The sequence below is a fragment of the Suncus etruscus genome, chromosome 15, assembly GCF_024139225.1.
Source record: "Suncus etruscus isolate mSunEtr1 chromosome 15, mSunEtr1.pri.cur, whole genome shotgun sequence".
Taxonomy (NCBI): domain Eukaryota; kingdom Metazoa; phylum Chordata; class Mammalia; order Eulipotyphla; family Soricidae; genus Suncus; species Suncus etruscus.
Window position 1 is genome coordinate 24,688,340 of NC_064862.1, and position 18,225 is coordinate 24,706,564.

The window sequence follows — 18,225 nt, forward strand, 5'->3', positions numbered from 1 at the left end:
CAGGCTGAGCCGAAGAGAGAGGGAATGGGGAGGTGAGGAGAAGAGAGAGAAGGTGTTTTTTCCACTGTGAGTCAATACTTCTTAATTACTGGCACCATGGGAAGTCTCATCAATTTAAAATATTTGTAATTAGGAGGGCACACTTGGTGACACTCAAGAGGGTACTCCTGGCTCTGTGCTCAGGAATCACTCTTGGCAGGCTCAGGGGACCGTTTGAGATGCTGGGGATCGAACCTGGGTTGGCTGCATGAAGGCAAATGCCCTGAGAAGCTGAACAAATATATTTAATTTACCTGTGAGGTACCAGGAAGTACATGGCAACAGTGACTCCAAGAAGCAGGTACAAATTAAAGAGTCCCAAACAGGGGCCAGAGAGATAGCACAGTGGTAGGGCATTTGCCTTGCACATGGCTGATCCAGAATGGACCCAGGTTCAATCCCCACATCCCATACAGTTCCCAACCCTGCTAGGAGCAATTTCTGCGTGCAAAGCCAGGAGTAATCCCTGAGCACCACCAAAACAAACAAACTAAAAAAGAGTCCTAAACGCCAGTATTGGGGTTAGGGAGATAGTGCAGGGAGTGGGGGCCCTGGTCTGTTGGAGGAAGCCCCAGTCTTGAGAGCTTGTTTGGAGGTTCTAGCAGGGGAGCGCAGCTACTCGTATACCCTCGACCGAAGAACGGTCCGTCTCTATTCGGGGAAGGCCGTCCTCTTCGACCGAGCGCGCAGCTTCCGGAGGAACGCACATGGAGCAGTGAGGGAGGAAGGGGACACCCGCCTAGCCAGCCAGATCAGCTGAATCAACCCTGGCGATCAATGGGGTGACAGATGTTGCAGCCAGATCGCCCTCACATCCGAAGCCCCAGTCTTAACCTTGGACACCGCATGATTCCCTGAATACTGTGGGGGACCATTCCTGTGTAACAACTGATGTAACCCACCCCCCCCCCCAAAATACCCAAAACAGCAATTCACATTTTCTTTTTATTTGTTTTTGGGTCATACCCAGTGGTACTCAGGGGTTGCTCCTGGCAGGCTCAGGGGACCCATATGGGATGACGGGATTCAAACCACCATCTATCCTGGATCAGCTGCATGCAAGGCAAATGCCCTACTGCTGTGCTATCTCTCGGGCCCTAATCCATATTTTCTTATTGATTTATGGGCCACACCCAGCAATCCTGGGCTAGATCACATTGGTCCCCATTACTATCAGCCCCACTGAATACATGAGAGGCATGAGAAAAGGAAAAGGAAAAAAACAAAACCAAAAACAATCAATAAAGAGACGGAGAGATAGCGCAGCAGTAGGGCGTTTGCCTTGCACCGGGCTAACCCAGGACAGACCTGGGTTCGATCCCTGGCGTCCCATATGGTCCCCCAAGCCAGGGGCGATTTCTGAGCATGTAGCCAGGAGTAAATCCTGAGCGTCACCGGGCATGGCTGAGAAATAAACGAACAATAAATAAAGCCATGCCAATCTCATCTCAGTCTGCAGGTTTGTATAAAAAGCAGGACGCAAAGCCCCTCAACCTACATTTGCAGAACACAATGGATGGGCCCGACTTGTTGCTGATCTGCTGGAAGGCAGACAACGAGGCCAGGATGGATGACAGGCAAAGGGGCTCCCTCTGACTTGACCCTTCCTGTAAGACTTCCCTGATTCTCCTCTGAGCACTGTGAAGGCAGTAAAGGACTTGGGCTGACCTCACAGGGGCAAGGGCAGGAGCAGGGCAGGACATGAGCCAGGTCTTTCTGGAGGCGAGAGGCGAGAGGCGAGAGGCAGAGAGGGAGAGAGGCAGAGAGGGAGAGAGAGGGAGAGAGGGGGAGAGAGGGGGAGAGAGGGGGAAGAGGGGGAGAGAGGGGGAGAGAGAGAGGAGAGAGAGAAGAGAGAGGAGGGAGAGGAGGGAGAGAGAGAGAGAGAGAGAGAGAGAGAGAGAGAGAGAGAGAGAGAGAGAGAGGGAGAGAGGGAGAGAGAGGAGAGAGAGAGAGAGGAGAGGAGAGAGGAGAGAGAGAGAGAGAGAGAGAGAGAGAGAGAGAGAGAGAGGCAGAGAGAGAGAGAGAGCTTCACGACACTGGCCTTTTCCTGGACCCCATGCGGCTGCCCGGCCCTACCTCATACAGCTTTATTCCACAAAGCTCTTGACTGTGGCTCCCCAACTAGACACTTCCAAGTGCAGATCTGAGCTGTGATCTAATATTTCTGTGGAGATTGGGAAGTGATAAATGCTATGGAAGCTTGCCAAGAGGTCGTCTGAGGGAAGCGAAGACAGAACTCAGACGCGCTGAAGAGGCCTCTCGCCATTACCAGGGCTCCTCATGAATTCAGGTGGTGAAGGAAAAGGAAGTGGGGGGGGGGGTTGCTCAACTCAGCCGTAAGAGAAGCAATGGGTGCCCCCAATCTTATCTCTCCTCCCCAGAAAACAACAGGATGCTCTGAAATGGCCAAGCAGAGAGTGGTTGGGGTCCAGGAAATGGTACCAGTGGCCGACCACAAACTGGATGTGTTCAGGTCCCTGCTAGCCCTTCCCTCACTACCCTCAGCATCTCTGGGTGTTGGAACCATCAGGAGTGGCCCCCATGGCATCTAAAATTTAAAAAGGAGGGGCCGGAGAGATAGCATGGAGGTAAAGCGTTTGCCTTACATGCATGAGGTCATCGGTTCGAATCCTGGCGTCCCATATGGTCCCCCGTGCCTGCCAGGAGCAATTTCTGAGCATGAAGCCAGGAGTAACCCCTGAGCACTGCCGGGTGTGACCCAAAAAATCACAAAAAAAAAAAAAAAAAAAAATTTAAAAAGGAGGGATCAGAACCATAGGACAACAGGCAGGGTTTTTGCCTCACGCTTGGCAGACCCAGGTTCAATCCCCGTCATCCCATATGGAGTCAAGGAGGAGCCTTGACAGGAGTGATCTCCAAGCACAGAGCCTGGAGTCAGCCCTGAACATCGCCATTTAAAAATTAAAACAAGGGACGGAGCAATAGCACAGTGTTAGGGAAGAACGAATGCCTTGCACACAGCCAACCTGAGTTCGATCCCCGGCATATCATATAGTCTCCAGAGCCTGTCGGAGTGATTTCTGAGTGAAGAGCCAGGAGAAACCCCTTAGTGCCACCGTGTCCCAAAAATAAGCAAACAAAACAAAACAAAATAAAAAATAATAAATTAAAATAAATAAAAGAAAAAGGAAGTGGGAACAGATATTCTTTGGGATGAACAAGACAAGGCAGGCACTAAATCCCCATCAATCTCTTTGCTGTGGGCTGTCACTGGCAGGCAGGGCAGGCGGGTTGGGTGCCACAGGCTTTCTCCTCCACCGGGTAAAGGGTCTGGCCATTGCCTACCTTCCAGTTGGTCCTTAACGTATGCTCCTTGGCGCGGCACTCCTGGAAGATGTGTTTCCAGCAGGCGTAGTCGGAGATGCTGCTGGCGGACAGATGCCCCTCCTGCCGGCACAGCCTGTACCACAGCACCTCGTCTTCCGAGATCACCTTCCATGTCTTGCTCACCTAACACAGAGCAAGTGCCACAAATGTCAGATCCGGCAATTAGGGAGCCCCTCACCATCCAAAAAGCAATCAACACCTTTCTGATGTTGATGGGTTGATGGCAGGATAAAATGTCTCATTAACAAAACACTCAGAGGTGGGGAAAAAACACAAGCAAATGTTTCTCGTTTCATCTTTCAAAGATTGCAAAACCCGTGCCATTCCTGACAAATCCCTCACATTTTTCAAAAAATAAAATCATTATGCAACAGATCAGAGAAAAACACAAATACGTACTGAGGTGAAAAATATATACTAATAACATAATAAAAATATTTACTTTATTATGATAAAGTATAATAAAAAATATACACTGTACCCAGGGTTTGAGAATATAATTCCGGACTGGAGAGATAGCACAGAGGTGGGATGTTTGCCTTGCATGTGGCTGACCAGGGAGGTACCCCGTTCGATTCCCAGCATCCCATATAGGCCCCTAGCCTGCCAGGGGTGATTTCTGAGTGCAGAGCCAGGAGTAACAACCCCTGAGAGCTGCCAGGTATGGCCCAAAAACCAATCAATCAAGTTTAGAAAGAAAAAAAGAGAGAGAGAGAGAACAGCAATTCCTTTCCTTTACCCACAGAAACAAACATTTCTACCCTGGAGAGTTGGTGACAATGATGGAAGGTCTCAGAAATACACGAGGATAAGTAAAGCTTCCTGACACAAAGCACGGGGTTCTGGGAGAAATTGAAATTTTCCTTTTAGAGGCGAGCATCAAAGTTGAAGCTATAGGTGAAAAAACTTACTAAAGCCAAAGAACTCCAGCTTGCTAACAAGAATCATAGTTGCTCTGACACTGGGGGAACGAATGCTAAATCTCGGTGGGATTTCTAATCCCAACAGTATCCAGAGGAAACAATGGGGAGTGTTGTGCCCATTGGCCCTAATGTGGGAAAAAGATGGATGGTTCTTCCCAGGCCTGGTCCAGCACAGGGCAGACAGCCTGGTGGGCCTGCAATCCGCCTCACCACCACTGTCTCGGGCAGGAACCAGTGTTCCAGGGTGCCTGGGCCTGTGCAGATTCTGACCGAGGAGCAGAGTGATCTGTGCCTCTCAGATCATGCCCAGCCGGGATCCCTAGGAGGCCAGAGATGGCAGCTCACAGCCCAGGAGTGAGGACCGAGATGCAGCCCGAATGCGCTCGGGCTGGGCTCAGCAAGGGCTCTGCGCAAGGGGCTCTGGGTGATGAGGAAGTCCTCGGTGGTGGGATCAAGAGCTTCAAAAATCTGCTCCTGGGGCCAGAGAGACAGCACAGCGGTAGGGCATTTGCTTGTACGCAGCTGATCCAGGACGGTGGTTCAAATCCTGGCATCCCATATGGTCCCCTGTGCCTGCCAGGGGCGATTTCTGAGCGCAGAACCAGGAGAAATCCCTGAGCACCGAGGGATGTGACCAAGTTCCCCTCCCCCAAAATCTGTTCCTCCATAAAAGCCACAAGAATTGTCAAAATCAACTTACTTTTTCCAGACTTCTGACAATGAACTCAAAAACATGTATCATTCTGTATAATTGTTTTGTTTTTGTTTTTGTTTTTTCCAAAAAGAATGACTGAATTTGGCAAGAATAACCACTTTTCTATTTTTTGTTTGCTTGTTTGGGGCCAAACCTGGCAGTGCTGAGGGGCTCCTCCTGGCTCTGCACTCAGGGATAACTCTTGGTGGGGTTTGGGGTCCCTATGGGATGCCAAGGATTGAATCCACGTTGGCCGCATGTCAGGAAAGTGCCTTATCCACTGCACTATCACTTTGGCCCCAGAATAAAAACATATATATTTTTTTGTTTGTTTTAATACTCACTAATCCAATCCTCCTTCACTTTCCATGGGGCCAACATGGCTGGTGGCCACCAGAGAGGTTGTCTTGAAGACACCACCCCAGTATGGCATCACCATCTCTTTCTATCCACATACTAAAAAGGTCTGTCACAGGGCTGGGTCTAGTCAGATGCAGGATCCTTGTTTGAAGCCAGGAGGGACCATGATTCAGGGAGGCAGCTGCCAATCAGAATAAAGGACAAAAACTGCAGGAAGAGGCTGGAGTAATAATACAGCAGGAAGGGTGATTGTCTTCATGTGGTCGACCCATGTTCGATCCTCAGCATCGACTAGAATCCCCTGAGCACTGCCAGAAGTAATTCCTGAGTGTAGAGTCAGGAGTAACCTCTGGGCATCACTGGATTTGGATATAAAAAAAAAAAAAAAACTGCAGAAAGGTTATAGATAGGTTTAAAAAAAAAAATCCCTGCCAGGTGTCATCTGGCAAGCCCTGAAATAATTGCTGTGTCCCCGTGTCCCCTAGCACTCCAGGCTGAGCAGTGCAATTAGAAAGCAACTCCTCCCACGGGTTCAAGTCATGTCAGGGGGATGGAAAGGTAGTACCGTGAGAACGGTGTTTGCCTGCTATGTGGGTGACCCAAACTCAATCCCTGGCATCCCGTACAGTACCCAGAACTCCAAGGAGTGATCCCCTGAACACAGATCCTGGAGTAAGCCCTGAGCACCACCAGGTACGCTGCCCCATTCCCTACCCCAAGAAAAGTTTCGAAGGCCAGAAATGTGTTTGTGTCATATGTGGTAATTTCCTTGCCTCACATATAATGGACCTGGGTTCGATCCTGGGACCCAAGTGCCAACAGCAGAACTGGTGGGGTGGGGGGTGAGGAGGAGGAGACCTGAATCATCAAGGTGGCTGGAAGGGAATGAGGGAGAGAAATTCAGAAATAGTGTTCATTCTTAAGTAGTGATCTTGTCCATTTTTTGTTTTTCCTTTTTTTGTTTTTGAGCCACTCCTGGTGGCACTCGGGGGTTACTCCTGGCAGGCTTGGGGGACCATACGAGATGCCTGGAATCGAAGCCGGGTCCAACCTGGATAGGCCACATGCAAGGCAAACGCCCTACCGCTGTGCTATCTCTGGGCCATTTTCTTTTCTTCTGGCATTTCTGGGCCACACTACAGGTGTTGGGGGGGGGGTGTACTTCTGGCTCTGTGATCCCGGGTCACTCCTTTCTAAAGGTGCTAAGGGGAACGTATGTGAGGCGGAGGATCAAACCAGAATCAGCTGCGGGCAAGGCAAGTGCTTTAACACCTAAACACTCTTTCTCTGAAGGGCAAAATTTCTCCCTTCTTCCTCTTGCCAAACCCTCCAAAGGCTGAAGGTGGCCATCACATTTCCTGTCTCCATCAAAACTCAAAAGCACCCGGTTTCTGGCTGTACAGGCAGGACTAGATCCCATCACTGGGTGTCCGACAGCAGGTTATGATGTGTGCCTTGGGGAGACTGTCCTCACGAGGCACTCAGCTGAGCAGTGCCACCGAGGGCATGCCCATGCCAAGTCACAGGGACTTATCTGATAATTGCCACCTCACTCATAGATAAACATCGTAACAGCTACTGAACCATCTGCCAGAACCTCTGTACAAGCAGTTTGATCTAGTGAACAGTGAGGCAATAAAAAATGGATGCACAGGGCTGGAGAGACAGCACAGCAGTAGGGCATTTGCCTTGCATGCGGCCCACATGGGTTCGACCCCTGGCATCCCATATGGTCCCCCAAGCCTGCCAGGAGTGATTTCAGAGCACAGAACCAGGAGTAACCCCTGAGCACCACTGGATGTGGCCCCAAAACAAAACAATAGATGAACAACAGGAGCAACAACATTGGACTCTGCCCCAGCTGTGCAATAAATAAAACATCACTAGGTCCGGGGATCACTCCTTAGAATTCAGACAGACCCCAGGGCTCACACCCATCGGGGATCAGACCTCAGGGCTCACAGAGCCACAGGCCAGACAAACACCTTCCCTGCTGTTCTGTCTCACTCTGGTCTGTCCTTATCCTGCCTGACCTACAGCTTGCCCTGAATGTGAGTTCTCGGGAACTGGAGCATGGTGACAGGGTCAAATACCTCCAGTGCAATGAATGGACTCGGTGAGTCCCCCAATAAAATTTCAGGACCTTTCCTGCTACCTCCTCCCCTCCCCCAGAATTCAGGCTCAGGACCCAAGAGAGGCTAAGCAAGCTGTGCGGGTTCTCGAAGGCAGGAAAATGCCATCAAGAAACCAAGCAGGAGAGCTGACTCTGGTGTAGTGGATTAAGTTGTTCCCTTCCTGTTATGGGACAAAATTACAGAGCAATAGCACAGAGGGGAGGGCATTTGCCTTGCACATGAGCAACCCAGGTTTGATCCCTGGCATCCCATTTGGTTCTCTGAGCACTGCCAGGAATGACCCCTGACCACAGAGCCAGGAGTAACCCCTGAGCACCACCAGGTGTGGTCTAAAAATTTTTTTTTTTTTTGGTTTCTGGGCCTCACCCAGTGGTACTCAGGGGTTACTCCTGGCTCTACACTCAATAATCACTCCTGGCAGGCTCGGGGGACCATATGAGATGTTGGGGATCAAAACCCAGGTCGGGGGGGCCGGAGAGATAGATTGCCTTGTGTGCTGTTAAGAAATATTATAATGTGGGGCCGGAGAGATAGCATGGAGGTAAGGCGTTTGCCTCTCATGCAGGAGGTCATCGGTTCGAATCCCGGCGTCCCATATATGGTCCTCCCGTGCCTGCCAGGAGCAATTTCTGAGCCTGGAGCCAGGAATAACCCCTGAGCACTGCCGGGTGTGACCCAAAAAAAACCACAAAAAAAAAAAAAAAAAAAGAAATATTATAATGTGTTACAATCTGGGGACTTGAGGGACAAAGTAATTGTACATGGATTCTGTTTTATTTATCTTAATGTTCTTTGGCTGAAAGTTCAAAGTTAAGATATCAGCAAGGGGACTTCTGAGAATTATGTATGGGTGATTGTCCTTCCACTGTAACTTTACCTTGTCCTCTTTCTTTGCATCTTTGTTCTCATAATTAAAAATAAAAAAATTAGGGCCCGGAGAGATAGCACAGAGGTGTTTGCCTTGCAAGCAGCCAATCCAGGACCAAAGGTGGTTGGTTCGAATCCCGGTGTCCCATATGGTCCCCCATGCCTGCCAGGAGCTATTTCTGAGCAGACAGCCAGGAGTGACCCCTGAGCATCGCCGAGTGTGACCCCAAAAAAAAAATTAAAAAAAAATAAAAATAAATATAAATGCAATGCGTCACATTGCCATGGTAAGAGGAAAAAAAAGAGAGGAAAAAAAAAAAGATCCCACCCTCAAATGAGACTGGGAAACGTGGATTTAAACAGAATGAGACAGACAGCTGGCCGGAGAGACAGCGCAACAGGCTGGAGCACAGGCATGACACACAGGTTGTCTGGGTTCTGATCCTGGTACTGCCTGGCTCTGAAGTGAGAGCCTCAAGCACCAAACCAGCAACTGTCCCAGAGCGATGCCACAGTGTGGCCTCCAAACCAACCTACTAGAATTCTTTCTTCCCATTCTCGGAGCTTTGAAAAGACCTAAGTGTCCCAGATGCATGAGAATGTTGCAGATCTGGGCTAGGAGATGTCCGGTAGGAGACACTGTGTCAAAGGGTCCCTGAGCAGACACAGTTCCTGAAGTTCTTTTGGCAAGGGGTGTTGCAAAAGCCCAATGCCCTGCCTGAGACACTGGGGGAGAGCACTGGTTTTGGTTATCAGCTGAAGCATTTGCTGGGCATGGACACCAGCATTTATGTCCACTTCCCACCTCCATCTGCCAGACTGAGCCCTTCTGTCCATGACAGAAGTCCTGTGGTTGTGCCCTGGTTGGCAGGCTCTGCTTGGCCACCACCACCAGGGAAGTAGAAGAGGACAGTTTGGGTACTGGCCCTTTCATTCAGACTAGATCGCAACAATCCGGGGAATAAAGGGGCCATTTTTAAAAAAAATTTCTGTGGTCCCAAAGTGAGCTTTCCAAGGTAGCTTCTTATTGTTGGTTTTGCTTTGTTTTGGGGACACACGTGGTGGCACTCAGGGGTTACTCCTGGGTCTGCACTCAGAAATCACTCCTGCAGGCTAGGGGGAACATATGGGATGCCGAGAATCAAACCCGGGCCCATCCTGGGTCAGCTGCGTGCAAGGCAAACACCTGACTGCTGTGCTCTCTCCAGCCCCTCAGAGGTGGCTTTTATCTTAGATGGAACCACTGAGTTATCAGTGTGTTGAGAGACTCCAAACACAAAATAAATTGAGTCCAATTCAATGCTCTGTGTGCTAGTTCCCTTTGCTTCACGTTCAGTAATCATTTCAAGCGCTGAATAAGGAGAAACTGGGTCCAGTACCTTTTAGGGCAAGGTGGGCATGAAGCTGTCAGTCTGGGTCCCTGGCTTCCACGCCATGGTGAGTACAATTCCCACAGTGTTTGTGATGCCCGGTACAGCATCAAGTTTCTAAGCCACAACTCACAGCAAGCAAGAGCGAGAATAGGGCCTCCAAAGGACGCATCCGTCTCCTTGAGAATGCAACCTGGGTGTGCAAAGACCGCAATCAAGGAACTAGGAGCCCCGCCAGGGACGTGTGCCACCCCCAAAGAGTGCCAACTCCAAAGGGTGCCCACTCCGGAAGAGTGCCACCCAGAACACTGCAACAATGGCCAAAGGGAAGAGGAAAAATAATGAGAACATGGTAAAAGTAATTAGACAGGAGCCAGAGTGATGGGGTAGCCTTGCATGTGGCTCACCCAGGATGGACCTTGGTTCGATCCCCAGCATTCCATACAGTTCCCCAAGCCAGGAGTGATTTCTGAGCATAGACCCAGGATCCCACCTGGGTCCCACCACGTGTGTCCAAAACACAAAAAAAAAAAACAAAAGACAAAAATAAAAAAGTAGTAATATAGAAAAACCTTTCGGAAACACCTCAACTAGAACAGGTCTGCAACAGTTTGGTCATTGGGGCCAGAGAGATAGCACAGTGGGTAAGGAACTTGCCTTGAATGCCACTAACCCAGGTTTGATTCCCAGCATCCCATCTGGTCCCCTGAGTTCTGCCTGAAGCACAGAGTCAGGAGTAAGTCCTGAGCATTGCAGGGTGTAACCCAAAACAAACAAACAAACAAACTTTAAGCACTGTCATCTTTGAAGAGAAATCCGCAAAGCAGGTTGCCCTCAGGGATGAAGTGAGGGCCAGAGAGAGAATGTCCTGATGCACTATCTCCCCCACCAGCCCCCTCATTCCTGCACTGGCTTTGTAGGACAATCATACACAGGATAGGGCCTCAATCTGGGTAACCAGCCAGAAATTGCTGGAAGGTATTTATAAAAAGCTAGAGGTGAGAATTATTTTCCCTCCTCCCCCCAAGACATGGGACCAGAACTGTACTTACAATTAGGTATTATACATAAAAAGGTGCCAATATTTCTTTAGCAAAACCTATAGGGAGATGCTTTTTGCCCTTTCTTTTATAGAATAAAAAAAAAAAAAACAACAAAGAAACAGGATTTAAAAATCTCTCTTAAAGGGGCCGGAACGGTGGTACAAGCAGTAAGGCGCTGCCTTGCATATGCTAACCTAGGAGGGATCACAGTTCGATCCCCTGGCATCCCATATGATCCCCCAAGCTAGGAGCGATTTCTGAATGCATAGCCAGGAGTAACCCGAGCATCCCTGTGGCCCAAAAAACAAAAACAAAACAAAACCAAAAGAATCTCTCTTAATGCCCAAGAAAGAACCAACGAGAGCAACACCCATTTAGACTTCTATTTTTCTTTTTTTTTTTTTGTTTTTGTTTTTGTTTTTTGGGTCACACCAGGGGCGCTCAGAAATTGCTCCTGGGGGACCATATGGGATGCCGGATTAGAATCACATTCTATCCTGGGTTGGCTGTGTGCAAGGCAAACACCCTATTGCTGTGCTACCTCTCCAGCCCCACAATTAGTCTTCTAAAGTTCTCCCTATGAGAAAATCTAATTGCCCTAACTGTTTTGTAACTTAGGAGTTACACTAAGTCACACAACTGAACTTTGGGATTAAAAAAAAAACCCAGCTGGATTTTTCAAAGGCCTGATGGTCGGTTATACCACCTCGGAACTGCAACTTGGAAAGGCCCGTCCTGAGCAGGTCCCATGGAGTGGGCCTCAGCTGCAAGTCTGCGCTAATAAAAGTGTCTCCAGCATTCTGCTTTATAACACTACTGTGAACTGTCGCATTAAACAAACACATCTACACTTGGCTCAAAAATTAGCTTTATTAACTCCGCCTGGATTAGGGTTATTGGGGAGGCCCAGCACAGGTGGGAAAGTGCCATTGTTCTTGTCCTAAGCACACAACCCACCCCATGCACAGCACTCAGACAGCTGCACACAGACTTCTAGTCTCTAACACCCTTCTCCCAGTGCTCCTGAACCCACTTGCTTTGGCCTCCCACAAGTGGCCAACTCAATACAGGTTTTTCCTGGCTGTGGAAGCATGGAGCCCCTGAGTGATACAGCCCATGGGCCCAAGGTGGAAGCCCAAGATTTGGAAAAAGCCCATTACCTCAATAAAGACCACAAAACATACCTCAGAAAATGCAAAAACAAAGCGAGTTTATTCCAAAGCTTTGGGGCTCCGGGGGACAGCCATGTGGACTGAAACTGGAAGCCCCGAGTAGTCTAGGGAAGTATCTTTTATAGGTTCAAGGAACCTTGGGCCTATCCTTATTCCACGTTTAAACACAATGTCCAATCAGATGCCAAGCTTATCCTTTCCCAAATAAGACCCAAATATGTCAAGCTCCTCTTAGGGGGGCATTGATGATGGCAGCAGGCCGTTGATCCTCAAGGTGAAATACCAGATTAAAGGAGATCAAGAAGACAGAACCTGCAGACCATCAACACAGAGACAAAACCTGAGTGTCTGGGAAGGGCCGAAGGTCAGGTTCTCCTGGAAATTTGAAATATTCTAAAAGAAGATTCTGGGCCCAAGTGCTAGATCCACAGGAAAGGTGTCACACGCAAGGGTGTGCAACTATTTCTGCACATGTTTCAAATACATGGCAGGTACAATCGCAAACCTTAGGAACTATTCATGCCGAGATCAGACAGCAGACTTCCTTCCCCTTCTCACAAACACCAAACCGTGTTGTGATTTTGAAACCCACGACTTTAGTCATTGTTAGCGTGGACAAAAATAGTATTTTTCTCAGTGCCAGGAGCCCTGCGGGCATACTAAAAAGAATAAACAAACAGAAGATTTTTAAATAGAAAAAAAAAAAAAACCCTAGAAAGCCATTCACGGAGCTGTCGCTTGACTTCGCTAAAGAGCTGCAGAGTTTGCAAGACATTTTTTCAGGGGGCTGCCTCCAGGTGCGGGAGATGGAGGGCAGGAGAAAGGACTTCAGTATAGGATACAGTGAGGCTCCCTACAATCCCCCTGAAAGAGAGGGATGTGCAGAAAAGACAGAGTTGAGGTCAAATCTGTCCCCAACAACATCTTCCAAATCCTCCCTGAGCAGGGTCCCTTACTAACGAGTCCCTAATAAATCTGGCAGAAAGATCTAAGCAAACAGGTTTTCTCCAAGGGCACATCCAGTTCGCGGTGCCAATTCCACAGAACTGGCTGCATTTCATGACAATCCCAAAGGGATGAAGATTAAGGGGGAGAGGGGAGGGAGACAGCGATGGGGCAAGCCTCTTGAAAAATAAAATCCGAAAATGGTGGAACAGTCATGCAACAGAAGGACTTTTAGAGTAAACCTCTTCCCCAGTTTGAAAATAAAACACCACTAGACACAAAGAACAAGTCACTTATTTTTTTTTTATTGTTACACTGTGGTCTGTGGTTTAATGTGGCTTTATCTCATTCAAACACACAGGGTTGCAGAGATACCATGGAGGTAGGGCGTTTGCATTGCATTGGTTCAAATCCCAGCATCCCAAATGGTCCCCCGAGCCTGCTAGGAGCGATTTCTGAGCACAGAGCCAGAAGTAAACCCTGAGCACAACTGGGTATGACCCAAAAACCAAAAACCAAAATCCGAAAACACACACACATACACACACACAAAGCCAAGCCTGCAAACAAACTCCTGGACACACACACACACACACACACACACACACACACACACACACACACAGTCAAGCCTACAAACACACACACACACACACACACACACACACACACTCCATCCCAGACCCCAAACACACACACACACCATCCCAGACCCCAAAACTGACCAGAGCCAAGTGGGTGGGCTATGGCCCCTAAAGTTAAAGGTCCTCCTGGTCATCCACTGCCTTTCATGCCAAAGCACTTGGGTGACAAAAAATCCTGGCTCAGGCAGATCCGAGTAGCTCAGGACTTCTGCATCAGAATAGTTCCTATTCTTTAGGTCTAACTAAAAAAAAAAAAAAAGAACCCCCCCCCCCAAGGGCCCCACATAGAAGAAATCAGTCCGGACAATCAAGCCACTGTGTTGCAAATCAAACTGCTCACACCTGCAGACTAATCTCCACAGCAGAACCGATCACCCTGCAAGGCAGGCCATTGTCTCAGGGGAGATTTCCCTCCCCACCCCCCAGCTCCCCCAAAATACCCCCCTCGATGTCTATCTTTCTCTGATAACCGCTCTGGATGAGCAGCTGTGAAAGCCACAAGGCCTGCCACAGAGCAGGAGAGCAAAAAAAGAAAAGAAAGAAAAGCGGCAAGAATGACGATTTTTATCACCGCGGGCTGACTTTGTGCAGCGCCGTGAGCTCCCGGAGCTGCTTCCAAAACTTGGGCGCGCAGCGGCAGGCGGCGGCAGTCCAGGCGCTGGCCTCGTTCCGCTGCACCCTTGCTGGCGACTCTCGGGAACCCAGCCAATGTGTCAAGTTAGAGCAGAACCAATCTAATTTCCAGGGGGAAGAGAGAGACAATGTCGGTGGCTCCCGCTGAATGGGCTCTGCGGGCTCGGAACGTGGTTAGTTCTTGGCAGTGTTTCTACCGAGTGAACTTGCACCTCGAAAAAGCATTTCTTGGGGACGGAGCAGTGGCGCAAGTGGTATGGCACTAGCTAGCCTAGAACGGACCACAGTTCGATCCCCTGGCGTCCCAATGGTCCCCCAGGGCAGGAGCGATTACTGAGTGCATAGCCAGGAATAACCAACCCCTGAGCATCACCAGGTGTAGCCCCAAAGAAACAAACAAAAAAATAAATAAGTATATTTGGGGGCCGGAGCAAAAACACAGCAATAGGGCATTTGCCTTGTGTGCGGATGACCGGGAACAGACCCAGGTTCGATATCCAGTATCCCATAAGGTCCCCAAGCCTGCCAAGAGCAATTTCTAAACTCAGAGCCAGGAGTAAACTCTGAGCACTGCCAAGTGTGGCCCAAAAACCAAAATAAATAAATAAATAAACAAACAAACAGACAAATAAAATAAAGGGAGCTTCGGATACAGGGAGCAGAGTGCTTACACAGTAACAACTATGGTTCGAATCCTGACATCACACATTGTTCCTGAGCACCTCCACGTGTGGCCCCTGAGCACTGCCAGAAATTATCCCCTCGGGGTAGGAGAGATAGCATGGAGGTAAGGCATTTGCCTTTCATGCAGAAGGTCATTGGTTCGAATCCCGGAGTCCCATATGGTCCCCCGTGCCTGCCAGGAGCAATTTCTGAGCCTGGAGCCAGAAATAACTCCTGAGCACTGCCGGGTGTGACCCAAAACTAAAAAAAAAAAAAAAAAGAAATGGTTCCCAAATCAAAAGGAAAACAGCAAGTTTGAGGAGAGCCCTGAGGGCAGGAGTGCAGCACTGCACATAGGAGACTTGGCCTCCATCACATCATTTCTGCCTCCCTCCACAGACCCACTCCCAGCAACACAGAAAGCGAGTGGCCCCCTGAGCACTGCGTTGGGAGTAACCCACAAATGCCACCAGCTGGCCCTCAAAAACATGAACAAATGCCAGACCCCTTTGGAATTTATTCAGCTCTAGAACAAGAACTTCATAGATTCACCCAAATGTTTTCTAGAGAAATAGCGTCAAGAGGTTGGAAGGGCAGGAAAGGGGGTGAAGGATGACTGTGACCAGCCATGATTGGCTCTCTGGTACTATACAATCCCCTAGTTCCCCCCAAGTATCATCAAGTCTAGCCCTGCAAAGTCTCAACACTTACAGAGGGAGTGAGCCCTGGCACCACAAGGCCTGAGGACTGGTTCCTTGGGCCCCTTGCATGGAAGGCCAGACCCTGAGCACTGGGCTGGGAGAGAGAGGGAAGAGGGAAGGACAAGAAAGGGGCGTGAGGAGGAAAAAGTGTCAGCCTGGAAGCTCCACCCAAGCAGTCCATGAATATCTCAAGGGTTTCTCTGAGCTTCGCAAAGGCAGCAGGCAGGCGTTCCAGCCTAACTCTGACACGTTTCCAACAGCCTTCCATGCCTGGGGACCATGCGTGGTGCCAGGATTTGAACCACTATTGCGGCCACCGGCACTTATGAAGCAAGTGCCTTGGCCTCGGTGCCAGTTCTCAGGCCTAGCTGTATTCATCTGTCTTTGATTTGGGGCCATGCCTGGGGTCAGACCCAGGGCCTGTCACCATCAAAGCAGAGCTCTGTGACTTTGCCCTCAGGCGGCTGAGGAGCTCTGAGGGGTCAATGCTGCCTGAAAAACACAGCTGTCCACGAACAGAGAAACGACCAGTCATCAGGAGAAATCAGAGAGACCCAGGTAGGGACAGAAACAGGAAACATGGGGCAGGAGTGCAAGTGGACTGACACTCTGTCACTGAGGGGGAGAAGGAGAGCACTTCAGAGCACATGCAAGTGAGCACCTGTCACACCAGCCTTTTGCCTGGTTGGAAATGGGGACGACAAGTCCACCAGATCTCCTGGAGCCCAGGATGTCAGGCCCACTCGCAGGCACCTTCTGAATATTAACTCACAGAAAGAAGCTTTCCAGGAGACACTGGTGATTTTTCTTTTCGCTTGGGGAGAGGCCAAATAAGTGTGAGTCCCTCTGTCCAAGACACTACTTGTGTTCCCTAGGCTAAACCTGAATAAGCTTGAAGTGGGAGGTTCTGCAATTCCCAGGGAAGTGGGTGGGGAGGGTGTGCTCAGGCCACTGAGTCTAAACCACTGGCAGGTGGTAAGACTCATTTGGTCTCCGGGTGCAACAGTGACTTCACTGTTTGTGTCCCGAAGCTGACCCTACGCTGAACCGATGGTCTCTCGCTAAGGACTAGTGCCTGGGCACCAAAAGCCACAAGGACATGAAGAGCCCTTGGGCCAGAGCGATAGCACAGCAGGGAGGGTGCTTGCCTTGCAAGCAGCTGATCCCAGTTTGATCCCTGGCATCCCATATTTGTTCTCCAAGGCTGCCAGGAGTGATTCCTCAGAGTAGAGCCAGGAGTAACCCCTGAGCACCACAGGTGTGGCCCCCCAAAAAACAAAAAAAGCACCCACTGTGCTGCCCATGCTGGTCCTGCCTTGGGCACAAGCCCATGGGCACCACCCCATGATACACGTGTGGCCATGTTCACTATGGCACTGCCGTCTCACTGGCCCCTGGAGTTCCATTCTGCATAGGGGGCAAGGCACCGGGGCAGCTCACCTGTGCACACCTGCCCAGGTCCTTCTTGTCCAGGTACTGAAAGATGTTGATGGCCAGCTCGTAGGGCAGCTGGATGTCGAAGAAGGGCACCTCATCCATCTCATTCTGCAAAAAGAGACAGAGACAAAGATAAGCCTACTGTGCTGTGAAACGGAGTTCGGAGACTCCAAGATGCCACCCAAGATTGTGTTTCACCCCCTAGCCCAGCTTTCTCACTTCCCCTCCTAGGACACAGGCAGAGAGGGAGACTGCCAGGCCCCATACTCAAGCTGCAAAACAGAACTGGAGTGCCCCCCAAATACCCGAAGGAAAGTACCCAAAGGGTTATGAAAGGCCTGGTAGCTTATAAGGAGAGGTGAAGAAAAGAGGGAGCCTCATCAGCAGGGAGCCCCCAATATTGCCCAATTGGAAGGAGGGCCGTCCGGGACTCCCCAAGTATTGGCATCAGGAAACGGAAAGAGGGCGGCAAAAAGTCTGGAAACGAGGTGCTAGCAGGGGTGGCGAACAAGTTTGACACAAAGAGCCAAAATTTTAAACTGTGAGAGTCAGAGAGCCACACCACGCAGTGACCTGTCAAAACAGACACTCACACAAAAGCATATAATTTCAGCAATAATATATTAGACACATATTGCATTTTGCCATTTTGAGTGAGGGTCAAAATCCTGTTCGCCACCCCTGTCAGCTAGAGAGATAGTATAGTGAGAGGGCAGGGTGCTTCCCTTACACAAGGCTAACCCAAGTTTGATCTGTGGCATCCCATAGGGTCTCCTGAACCTTACCAGAAGTGATTTAATAGTGCAGAGCCAGGAGTAAGCCCTGAGGAGTAAGCCCTGAGCACTGCTAGGTTTGATCCAAAAACCACTGTATCCCTCTTGCAAGAACACGACACACACACACACACACACACACACACACACACACACACACACACACACACACACACACACACACACCATCACCACCCCCCTTAGCGAGGAGCCCATGGCTTTCCCGGGCCGCTGGGGGCAGGAGCAGGTCAGTGGAGGAGCCAGCGCAAACAAAGCCCTTCTTCTCCCGTGTCACTTATTAATGCGGAGAAACGGGAGCTCGCAGGCCCCTGAGTAAGCAATTAGGGATGAGGTAACAGACTGTGAGATAAGCTGCCACAATAACCCCGACAGCACAAAGAGCTGGGAACAGGGGACAGACACCGGGCACTGCGCACACCCGGTGGACACCTGTCTGAGGCTGGCTTCTGGGCACGCC

At 49.8% G+C, this 18,225-nt stretch overlaps 1 protein-coding gene across 1 annotated transcript in view; it reads right to left on the reverse strand.

Moving 5' to 3' along the window:
• Positions 1 to 18,225, reverse strand: part of FBXW8 (F-box and WD repeat domain containing 8) — a 113,480-nt gene that overhangs the window by 83,440 nt on the left and 11,815 nt on the right. The window contains exons 2-3 of the mRNA XM_049788812.1: positions 16,978 to 17,082; positions 3,346 to 3,510 (exon numbers count right to left, since the gene is read on the reverse strand). Of these exons, the coding sequence (XP_049644769.1) occupies positions 3,346 to 3,510; positions 16,978 to 17,082 (270 nt within the window). The remainder of the gene's footprint in view (positions 1 to 3,345; positions 3,511 to 16,977; positions 17,083 to 18,225) is intronic.